At 39.5% G+C, this 12,359-nt stretch overlaps 1 protein-coding gene across 2 annotated transcripts; it reads right to left on the reverse strand.

Annotated features, from left to right (window-relative positions):
* On the reverse strand, positions 1 to 8,509 carry lzts1 (leucine zipper, putative tumor suppressor 1). 2 transcript variants are annotated; one of them, XM_046870738.1, is made up of 7 exons: positions 8,348 to 8,509; positions 5,501 to 5,596; positions 4,945 to 5,241; positions 3,298 to 3,735; positions 2,753 to 2,941; positions 2,394 to 2,588; positions 1 to 2,032 (listed from the first exon to the last, which is right to left on the reverse strand). In XM_046870738.1, exons 3-7 carry the CDS (start codon positions 5,233 to 5,235, stop codon positions 1,490 to 1,492), a joined length of 1,656 nt encoding a protein of 551 aa, XP_046726694.1. In that variant the 5' UTR covers positions 5,236 to 5,241; positions 5,501 to 5,596; positions 8,348 to 8,509; the 3' UTR covers positions 1 to 1,489. The 2 variants fall into 2 exon arrangements, with proteins under 2 accessions (XP_046726694.1, XP_046726693.1); XM_046870737.1 differs by having other exon boundaries at positions 4,945 to 5,596.
* Positions 8,510 to 12,359: the final 3,850 nt, after the last annotated feature.

Below are 12,359 nucleotides of genomic sequence, written 5' to 3' on the forward strand. Positions count from 1 at the left end.
GACTATTAGGAATAATTTAATACATATACATAAAATGTACTTGTACTTTATAAAAACATGACTCATGATTCAGTTAGTCAACATAATCCAGCTCAGGTGGTGAAAAATGGTTTCTATGGAAACACAGAAGCACCGACTGAAAGTAAACAAATGAAAAATCGAGTAACAAATAAAAGAACAGCAAAAAGAAATAAAAAATCAACTCCCAGTGTTTACTTAAAAGAGTCGATTCATTTGCAAATGACTCACTAATTAAAATAACATGGAGCGACTCATCTCTACAATATAATGAAAACGGACTTTTCTGTGCTTTCAGGAAATCTCCACAGACAAAGTCTATTATACAAAGGACAAAAAAAAGCGTAGTGTGTGTCGTTCTTGGTAAACAACCTCATCATTCTGGGGCAAGTGTGAACGTGAAGGAGCGTGTATACAGGTTAAACAATTCCCTTGATGGAACTGGAATATCAGCACATGTCAGGTCAGATAGAGCTCAGGTCTAAACGTGCCGTCGTCCCGCTGAGATTTATTCTCCACACCACACTCAGTTATAAACAAAAGTAACATTTATTATATTACCAGAATAAATAAGCAATATACAATACATACTGTACATCATTCAGAGTGTGTGTGTGTGTGTGTAACTGGAATAAAGCTGGTCTAATGTTCTGCTTTGGTTGATTTTTATTTCCTCTCATTTCCTTGATTTAAAGTCAGAGTACAAAATATTTTTTATTTAAATGTAATAATATTTGGATCAGTTTCTTTACGCAAACTGAAATCATACCTCAAGCGTCTGCTATCGTTGCTACATGGACCTGATTTGCATCCGGGATCCTGATTGGCTGTTAGATGTTATGATGCGATAATCACTGCACTCGTCTATTGTGTTTTAACTGTGGCGAGATTTAATTTATCTAATAAATAACATAAAAATAAAAGCTTCACTCGTAAAAAGATCCCAATCCTAAAGATGGAGATGAGCTTTAACCTTCAAATGTTTACAGTATTTCCAACGTCAAGATTTTTTCAAACATTTGCAACAGGAACAAAGTAGCAGAAGTGACCTTTTTATGGCTAATCTGCAGCTCTGTTGCTAAGGAAGAGTTCTAAATACTTAGCTGAAACATGCTAGCTAGCTGAATTAACGTAGCTAAAATGTGTACGGGACACAATTGTTCAAACAATACGGATTTAAAATATTTGAACTTTGACATTGTTTACACCTTGACTGCCATGTTGTCCTCCAATAGGAATTTAGCAGTGGGAAAGTTTGTGACGTGTATTTTAACTAGCAAAGGGTTCTTTGGTTTGACTGTCTGAGAAAAAGTGTTAAAAATAACACTAGAAACAATTCAAGGAAGGTTCTGTAGCTTCTTTAAGTTGTAAAGAACCTTTGAGGAACCCTTGAAGGACCAAAAGTTTTCCATAAAAATCTACAACAAAATGTAAGATGGCTGATAAAACTCGTGCAAAACAATGGACTATTTTATATCTTAGTGGCCACCATTTCACTGTAGTGCACATCTGTCTTGAGGACATCCACATCCTCATGTGTCCTGTCCTTCTCCTTTTCTGTCCTGTTATCAGCTTTTCTGTTTTGCTCCTTCAGTTTCTTCTCCAGCTCCTGGTTCTTCCTGTGCATCTGCATGTAGTTCAACTGCAGCTGCTTCTGGTAACGAATCACTTTATCCTTCTCTTTGTTCCATGTCTCCTTCTCATGATGGAAGCTGCTCAAGATCTTCTCCTTTTTCTGTTTATCTTCCTCCAGCTGTTCACGCAGTCTCTCCACCTCCTGCTGAAGGATGACGACTTCACCTGAAGTTTCCTGGTCGGCCATCTTGGATTGGCAAACCTGCAGTAGATGATGTTGCTCCTGCAGCTGGACCTTTAGGCTCAGGAGCTCAAAGTGTTCCTCTTTGGCCACCAGGAGGTCTTGTTTCAGTGTTTGGACTTCCATCTCCAGCTTTCCTGTTTTCTCTCGGAGCAGCTCGGCCTCGTTCTTCTTCCTCTGCAGCTCGTTCTCACAGACCTTCAGGAAACCGAACATACATGAGCTAAATGTCTTTGATGTGTCTAATTTGGTCAAACTGTATTATTACTATTGAGAAATACGACCTCATTACAATCTCATTGTTTTCTACAAGAAGTTATGAACAATGATGGATTAAGGAGCAGGAAGAACTTTTGCCTCTTCTACTTTAGCTTCTAAAGAAAAAAAACAGTCCTATTAAAAACAGATACTAAGATGGGAAGATGTGACCGAATAAGGAATATGGAAAGCAGTTAGGGTCATATGAGGATTTGGTATCAGGACGATGTGGAAACCAAATGAGGTCAGAACCAGTGCAGAATTAACAAATGAAATGTAATGACTAGAGAAAAACACACACCTCCATCTCAGTGCTTCGTAAGTGCAGTGTCTCCTCCCATTCCTGCTGTTTCTTTTCCAGCTCCTCCACTTTACTCCTGCTTTCTCTCAGCGAGGCTCTCAGGAAGACGATCTCATTCAGCTTACTGTTCACATCAGCCTGGGAGTCCTTCAGCTGCTGCTTCAACAGAGAGATCTCACCCACTTTCTGACACACCTACAGGAACGTACACACAGAAACCACTTCAGTTCTGCAGGTTCTGAACATCATGGAATATGGATTCTGTTGCCTTGTGATCTCTTTAGTGTAGAAGCTGCTGTGTTCCTGACACGTAATTATAAAGGGTGCTTATTATTATTATTATTATTTTGACTCTATACCTGCCACTGCGTCTCCTCCAGCGTTGGTGTTAATGGTGTGTGTTGGTGTTTGTAGATGAGCTGACTCTCGGCTGCATCTCTGTCTCTGATCAGCTGATCCACCTCCTCCTGGAGATGATCTTTATCCTGTTGGAGCTGAAGAACCTGTAGCTGGAGGAGCTGCTGAGCTCGCAAAGCATGCTGGGATACCTGCAGAAGAACATACAATGATTAGGCATGCTAGGACTCATTTAAGTGGAATAAATGATAAAAAAATGAGATTGGGCTTGGTGGTATGTGTATTTAACAAGCTGAAGATGCTCCAAAAACCCAGAAGGTGAATGTGATCAGTTCCTCTGGGTTTGAGCAACATGTAAATTAAACTAAACAAGTTGAGACTTTGTGATGTTCGACATCACGTGCTGGATGTCATCACAAAGGAGCTCTGCTCAAATAAATCATTCTGTACAAAGACTCCAAAAACAAGATGAACGGTGAAAAACATGAACTTTAAGAAGTAGTAACAAAAAGGTATGGAAATGTAAGCAGCAATGAGCGATCTTTACCTCCGAGCTGTAGAGCCGTCTTTCCTCAGACACTTCAGACTCAGCAGAACTTGGAAAATTCTGATCTGTGAAAATGGTGGTACGATTCGTTTCCATGTTTTTAGCCACTGCATCTGTGTTTAAACTTGCCGGACCAGACAGAGAGTCGCTCAACACACTGGTGGATCTTGTGCTGGAGTTTGATGTTCCTCCGTCTCCATGAATCCCACCGGTCCATTTGGTCCTGCTGTTAGCTCCGTCATTGGTCCAGGTGGAGCCGGAAATCCCGGAATCACAAGGAGATCTTGAGCTCATGTCATGTGTGGGCTCTACAGTCTGGTTTTTGGGACGGTCGATGTGGCCAAGGTTGGTTCCCAGGATGGTGCTCAAGCTGTTGTGGGTTTCCACGGAGGAGCTGCTGCTCCTGGGGAACTGCAGCAGGATGGAATGCTCTGCAGTCTAGTGAAAAAAAAATGAGAACAGTTTGAAATGATTAAATTATATTTTTTCCTGCATCTTTACTTTTATATTTACTACACCGATGTTTGAACTTAAATACTATGAATATATGTCCTGCCCCTAGGGGGCGTGTCCTACTCTACAGTATCAGCACATTGCTAGAATGCATGGTCTGTTGTTGCATATCGTTTCTACATTGTTTCATTTTCCAACCACAATCTTCTATCAGATTTATTTAGATTGGACACATCTGACGCTATTTTGTGTAAATTGAAACTCATGTCTACATTTTTTTACACATTAGAAATCAATCGTTAAACTCCAACAAGCACAACAGACACATATTTCTGTTTTATTAGCAATAAATCATTCAAACAGCTCCGTCCTGGTGCCTCCTCTCCCCCGATACTCCTCCTTCCTACCAGGAGAACTTGTTCTTGTGTTTCTTTAATATTTACTTCGACCTAAAGACGATGGAGGAGCAGGGCGATGGAGGAGGACAAATCTTCTGCTCTGAGAGACGAGGACTCTTGGGTTTTAAAGTATAAACGGTTAAAAGTGTAAGTTTGGTGTGTAAGATGATGGAGGGAATTTTAGAGGAAGTGGAGACAGGAAGTGCACGAGGGTGTGTTCTAAACACTACTGGAATGTGATGATGGGCATGAAGATAAGGTAGATGATTAATTCTGGAGAAAAGACAGTCATGCACAAGACAGAAAAAAAAAATCAAGAAGATTAGCAGAAGGAGAGGGGGCGGAGTTTAGCTGTTTGAATTTAGTCTTGCTAGCTGGTTCACGTGCTAATACGAATGAGAAATATTTGTGTTGTTGTGCTTGTTGGAGATGCACGATCGATTCCTCCTGTGAGGGAAATTGATATATTGAGATGAACGTTCAGGAGGACGGTTGGTGTTTGTTGTTGCACGTGTAAGCTGATATCATTAGGGATCTGATGCATCCGATCTAAAATAAGTTGTCGGTAGTTTATAGTTGGAACAGTCTGAGGGACGATACACAATGATGGACAATGTTTACTGCTAACAAGCTGCTACTGTAGAGGAGGACACGCCCATGGGGCGTGGGCATGAAGAAGATTAGTGCAGGATGTCAGAAGTTTTAGCAAACTACAAGATTATAAAATATTCCTGCTATTGAGTCAAAGTCCTGCTAAGAAACAGCTACAGGAAGCTAAGGATATTGAATCCCTCACCTGCTCTAATCTTGCGGACACGTTCAGCTCGGTTGGAGTTTTCCTCGCGCCCATGTCGTCTGGCGTTTCGTCTCCTCTCGCTCTGTGGCTCACTTTAATGTAGAAGAAATCGTCGCTGTTGCCGGTCCCCGTGGCGCCGTGGCCCGGTTTGGAGTTGTTGTTGTTTCTGGCGTTGTGTTCGTGACAGAGTTTCAACACGCCGCCTCTTTTACAATGAAATCCTTTTTTCAGCTTGTGATCGGAACCTGTGCAGGTCTTAGTGCCAGGTATTAAACTGCTCACGCTACCCATGATGCCCTGCACATGTGTGCACTGCATTTTACTGCACAGTCACATGACACACATCGCGTCTACTCATTTATAACAACTTGATTTTTTGCTTAATTGGCGCCAATTTCTTCAATGAATGCTAGTATGCTAATGATAATACATTTGCACCAATTTTTTGAATATCTGTATATCTTTATCTGTGTATAAAACTGAGCTCTGTGAATTTCACTTAATTTCTTAATTCTCTTAGTTAACCTAGCGTGTTAGCTGAGCAGTTAACCCTTACAGTGTTTCCATGGAAACAGCAGGAGCAGGACAGGACAGCAGGAGAGATCTAACTGATCTGGAGATGTTCATGTCCTCTTCAGGACTGAACAACATCCTGAAAAACACAGAAGAGGAAAAATAAGGAAGATTTTGAAGTTGGTGATGTTTAAATACACCTGATTTCTGCAGCACCGTCACGTGACGTTACAACCAGGAGATTTTACTGATTGTTTCTGCAGTTTGTGGATTTTTTCTCTCAGGTTGGCGATCAGGAGGTTTCGCATTATGATGATGACGGTGACATAAAAATCCCATTGGAATCATTTCATTAAAATTCTGTATGTAAATTGCTGTAAATGCATTTTTATTAAAATTATTATTACTATTATTATTAATTTATTATTATTAAAAATACAAAAGTTTTTTTGCACAAAAACAAACCAAAATATTGGAATTTTGTCGGTTTTCAAGAAAATCTCTAACTATCCATGAAGCACTCTGTAAATACACTACAGACTCCGTGCTGATGTTGTGCTCCTGAGCAGATGTTCAGCTGAAGGCCTCGGGGGCCGGTGTGTTTGCTTTTCATAACGACTTTTTTTTCTCCTTAAAATAAAAACAGGAAGTGGAGCAGGTCGGCTCTGTGCTAGAGGTGAGAGCTGAGTGTGAGCGTGCTAATGACAGTTACAGTGTGTTTCCTCACACACACACACACACACACACACACACACACACACACACAAAACGACTTTTCTTTTAACACATTTTATCACACCACCAGCCAACACTGTGTTTACTTACACCTTCACACACTTATCGCCATGGTAACCACACAAATACACGATTCTTTATTATTAATCTAATAAATGTCATTAATTAATAATAATAATGATTTTCATTATTCATTACATCATCATCACCGTCATGACTATAAATGAGAAATTGTTCTTTTTTTCATTATTTGAATTAAATATACTTATATTACACAATACTTTGTGTAAAACTACTTATTTTTGAGCAATTGTTTATCAGATTCCATCAGGTTTTAGGCCACGCCCATTCCGTGAGTTTGGGAGTAAGAAATAAAACGTTTTCAGATTTCGAGTCGAGTTGAAATCTTTTTCGCTTTTTACCCGAACAAAGTATTTTGTTTATCTTATTAATAAGAGTAAACTCTAATTGATTTGCAAATCGTTTTTTTTTACATGTGGAATTATTTTAAAGGTAGGGGGTGTGGCCTAAATTTTACAGTTCTAACAGAAGGTCTGTAGTGTTTTTTGTAAGCAGACGAGTCGAATATAAAGGAAGTGATTCAGAGTGAATCGTAAGAATCGACTGTTTGAGTTAAATGAAATGATCTGAATTACTAAAAGTCTGAAACCCCTCCGTGTTCCTGAAAGCGGAGATTCTGCGCTCGCTGTGTGTGATGTGTCTGAAATGTGCTCGAGTGTGTTTCGAGATAAAAGTGCTATAAAATAATATAAAAGTGCTATAAAGTGGAGGCTGAACTGGTGTCTATTAGCGTCTATTATTTATTAGCCCCTGAGCTGTTCTCTGAAGCTAACCTCGGGGGCGTTTCGGGTCCGGCTGTGCCGCTGTTCAGGGGTAATTGATGCAGATTTTAGGGTATAATTGAGGAGAAAGTGATTGCTGAAGCCACGGGGGAGTTGGCCTTTGACCCCCCCGGACTCATGAGCGTGCTAGCGGCTAATAAACATTTTCTTTTATTCCTCGCTCTGGAGCACCTGGTGTTCAGGCTTTCACGCGCACATCACACACGTATAATCAGCACAACGTGCTCGCCATCTGCCCCACTGCCCCGCTGCACATCTGACCGGGAGAGAGGGGGGGCCGTGGGTGGTGGGGTGCCGGGGGGGCAAAAAGGCGCGAGGACAAAAGCGCACACGTCACGGTGTCACACGTGGCGCATGCCCGCGGTTATAATGACAACAAGAACGTCACGCTAATGACACGCCGCACACGCAGACCTTCTGAGGCTAGAAAATCAATCATCATTCACATTTCTGCTTCATTTCTTATTCTGTAATAACATTTATTTACTTATTTCATAGTTATTTTAGTTTATTTTTATTATATTGATCATTAAAACAATCCTAATAATTTGAAAGATATTTATACTAATTCTACTTTTATTATTATTATTATTATTATTATTATTATTATTATCATTATTATTATTATTATTATTATTATTATTATTATTATTATTATAATAGAAGAATTGACATTAGAAACAGAATGATTTACAGAAAAGCCGCATACTGAGAGTCTTTTATTCCTTACATTATTTGTTTTACTGTGTGTGATTTGATTTGTGTGTGTGTGTGTGTGTGTGTGTGTGTGTGTGTGTGTGTGAGAGAGAGATCTGATTATCATCACAGTTTAACAAGCTTTTTATTAATTGGTGATAAATAAATCAAGTGACATCATCAACATAGGCTTCTCAAAGCGATGATGTCATCACCTCAAGTCTTTGTTTTATTACACAAAGACGAGAGAGAAAGAGAGAGAGAGAGAAAGAGAGAGAGAGAGAGAGAGAGAGAGAGAGAGAGAGAGAGAGAGAGAGGAAGCATGCTCTAATAAATAAATTATTAAATGAATAAATTATTTAATAAATCAATAAATAAATAAATCTGTGAGTGTTTATAGAGAAGTACAGAGATTTTAGAACATTAATTATGTCATAAATGTACAGTTTGATTACAGGGACTTGAACTGGTCTCACACACACACACACACACACACACACACACACACAGAATGATAAAGTAGCACAGACACAGTCAGTCTCTGTAATAAACATGTTATTAAAGTTATATTAACAGTAATAAAGAATCAGACTCACTATGAGAGAAGACGCGTCCTCGTCCCTGCAGCGTGTCCTCGTGCACACACACACACACGCGCACACACACACACACACACACACACACACAGTTGTGTGAGTTAGGAGTGTGTGTAAGAGAGTTTGCAAGAGAAAGAGAGAGAGTGTGTGTGTGTATGAGTGTGTGTATGAGTGTATGTATAAGTGTGTGTGCGTGTATGTGTGTGTGTGTGTGAGTGTATATGAGTGTGTGTATACGTGTGTATAAGTGTGTGTGTGTGTGTGTGTTTTTGGCTGTAGCAGTAAGCTGAATATTTCACACTGCTAGCTGTCAAGAAGGCTCTGTGGAAAGGGGGCGGAGCCAAACATATATTCACCCTCCTCTCTCTCTCTCTCTCTCTCTCTCTCTCTCTCCCCATCTCCATTTCTATCTATTATTATCTCTTCTTCAACCTTGTAAGCACTTTCACTTTTATTGGACCCTCTGTTTTCTATTTCTCTCTCTCGTTTTACACCTCTCTTTATCTCTTTATTCTCTTTCTCTTTGTTTCTCTCTCCTTCAGTTTTCCTACAACCTGAATAAGTTATGTGCAAATTCTTTCTTTCTTTCTTTCTTTCTTTCTTTCTTTCTTTCTTTCTTTCTTTCTTTCTTTCTTTCTTTCTTTCTTTCAAGCCTTACACATACTTTGAAGCTCTTTCTCTCTTTCTTTCTGTCTTCTTTATTTTGTTCACTGTTTATATATTTTCTCTCTCTCTCTCTCTCTCTCTCTCTCTCTCTCTCTCTCTCTCTTTCTGTACTTTCTTCACACCAATTTCTATTATTTTTTTCTCTGTGGCTGCAACTCAAATTTTCTCAATTCTTTTTTTTTTAAATGTTCTTGTGTTCATGTCTTTTTACTCTCATTGTTTATCTTCCTTCTTAAGAAGTCAGCACCCGAAAAACCAGTATGTAAATGACCCCAATCTCTCCCCATCGCTCTCTCTCTCTCTCTCTCTCTCTCTCTCTCTCTCTCTCTCTCTCTCTCTCCATCTCTCTCTCTGTCCATCTCTGTCTCTCTCTCAGGGGAAAAGGGGGAAGAGTGAACGTTACGCCTCTTTACACAAGACGTGTGCCACTAAAGCGATTAACTGACTGCTTCTAACAATGATGCACACACACACACACACACACACACACACACACACACACACACACACACACACACATTTCCTAACTGCCCCACACCCCGTGTCTGAATTTAATAAATACCCCAATCTGTCACCCGCGTTTTCTGTGGTGTGTGTGTGTGTGTGTGTGTGTGTGTGTGTGTGTGTGTAAAGAGGAGGAGTTGTGTTTACACAGTGGAGTGTGTAAAGTGTGTTTGAGGGTCTGAGTGCACTACACACTAATAAAACGGTTTCATCTTAGAACCTCCATTATAAAGAAAGGAGCTGTGATATGCAAATCATTATGCTAATTTATGCTAATTGAAAGAGAGTCTGAGAGTCTCACCACTAACACTCCTACAACATTAGACTCCTACAGCGTTCGTTACACTATACACTGTTACACTCTACACCATTTCATTTTACACAATTACGCTCTACACCATTACACAGTTACGCTCTACACCGTTAAACAGTTACACTCTACACCATTACACCGTTATACTCTACACCATTACACTCGACACCATTACACAGTTACGCTCTACACCGTTACATTCTACACCATTACACTCCTACATCGTTACACTCTACACCGTTACACCGTTATACTCTACACCATTACACTCGACACCATTACACAGTTACGCTCTACACCGTTACATTCTACACCATTACACTCCTACATCGTTACACTCTACATCGTTACACCGTTATACTCTACACCATTACACTCGACACCATTACACTCGACACCATTACACAGTTACGCTCTACACCGTTACATTCTACACCATTACACTCCTACATCGTTACACTCTACACCGTTACACCGTTATACTCTACACCATTACACTCGACACCATTACACAGTTACGCTCTACACGTTACATTCTACACCATTACACTCCTACATCGTTACACTCTACACCGTTACACCGTTATACTCTACACCATTACACTCGACACCATTACACAGTTACGCTCTACACCGTTACACTGTACACCATTACACTCCTACACCTTTACACTCTACACCATTACACCGGTATACTCTACACCATTACACTCCTACACCGTTACACTCTACAACATTACACTCAACACCATTACACCGTTACACTCTACACCATTACACTTGACACCATTACACAGTTACACTCTACACCGTTACACCGTTATACTCTACACCATTACACTCCTACACCGTTACACTCTACACCATTACACTCGACACCATTACACTTGATAACATTACACAGTTATGCTCTACACCGTTACACTGTACACCAGGGGTCACTAACCTTTTTGACACTGAGAGCTACTTCTTGGGTACTGATTTATGTGAAGTACCAGTTTGATACAGACTTCTGAAATAACAAATTTCCTCTATTTACCTTTAATTATATGTTATTATTAATAATTAATAATTCATCTGTATCCACTCATCTATATTTTACTATTGTCATTTTAAAATTCACACCAATGCAAATGTGATTTAAAAAAAGATTAGAATAAAAAAAAAATTAGATGTCACTCACTGGTAAGTGGCGCTATGTTGAGCTATTTTTAGAAAAGGCCCACGGGGGGTTTCATGTTGGTGACCTCTGCTCTACACCGTTAAACCGTTATACTCTACACAATTATACTCCTACACCGTTACACTCCATACCGTTACACAGTTATGCTATACACCGTAACACTCTACAATGTTACACTCTATATCATTAAACTCTACACTGTTACACTCTACACCGTTACACAGTTACGCTATACACCGTAACACTCTACAATGTTACACTATATCATTAAACTCTACACTGTTACACTTTACACTGTTACACTCTACACCATTAAACTCTACACCGCCACACTCTACACTATTACAGACTTACGCTATACACCGTTACACTCTACACAGTTACACTCAACACCAGTACACTGTTACACTGTTCACCATTATACAGTTACACTCTACACGGTTACATTCTTCACTGTTACATTCTACACCATTACACTGTTTAACTCTACACCGTTACACTCTACGCAGTTACAATCTACCCTGTTACACCCTACACACTTACACTCTACACCATTTCACTTTACACTGCTACACTCTACACTGTTACACTCTACACTGTTACACTCTATATCATTAAACTCTACACTGTTACACTCTACACTGTTACACTCTACACCATTAAACTGTACACTGTTACACTTTATATCATTAAACTCTACACCATTTCACTCTACATAGTTACACTCCATATCAATAAACTCTAAACCGATACACTCTACACCGCTACATTCTATATCAATAAACGCTACACCGTTACACTCTATATCATTAAACGCTACACCATTACACTCTACACCGTTACACTTTATATCAGTAAACACTACACTGTTACACTTTATATAATTCAACTCTACGCCATTTCATTCTACACCGTTACACTCTATATCAATAAACTCTACACCATTACACGCTACACTGTTACCCTTTATATCATTAAACGCTACCCCGTTACACTCTACACCGTTACACTCTATATCAATAAACTCTACACCGTTACACTCTACACTGTTACCCTTTATATCATTAAACGCTACACTGTTACACTCTACACCGTTACACTCTATATCAATAAACTCTACACCGTTACACTCTACACTGTTACCCTTTATATCATTAAACGCTACACTGTTACACTCTACACCGTTACACTCTATATCATTACACTCTACACCGTTTTACTATACACCGTTACACTCTGAGAATTACAACAATTAAAACGTGCTCTTCAATGAAAGAATGTTTTAAATTTCTGGTTACATCTTAGTTCCTGTTCCTGTAACAGTCGCTCTCTCTGAGTGAAACAGT

This window comes from Silurus meridionalis, chromosome 17 (assembly GCF_014805685.1).
Source record: "Silurus meridionalis isolate SWU-2019-XX chromosome 17, ASM1480568v1, whole genome shotgun sequence".
NCBI classification, from domain to species: domain Eukaryota; kingdom Metazoa; phylum Chordata; class Actinopteri; order Siluriformes; family Siluridae; genus Silurus; species Silurus meridionalis.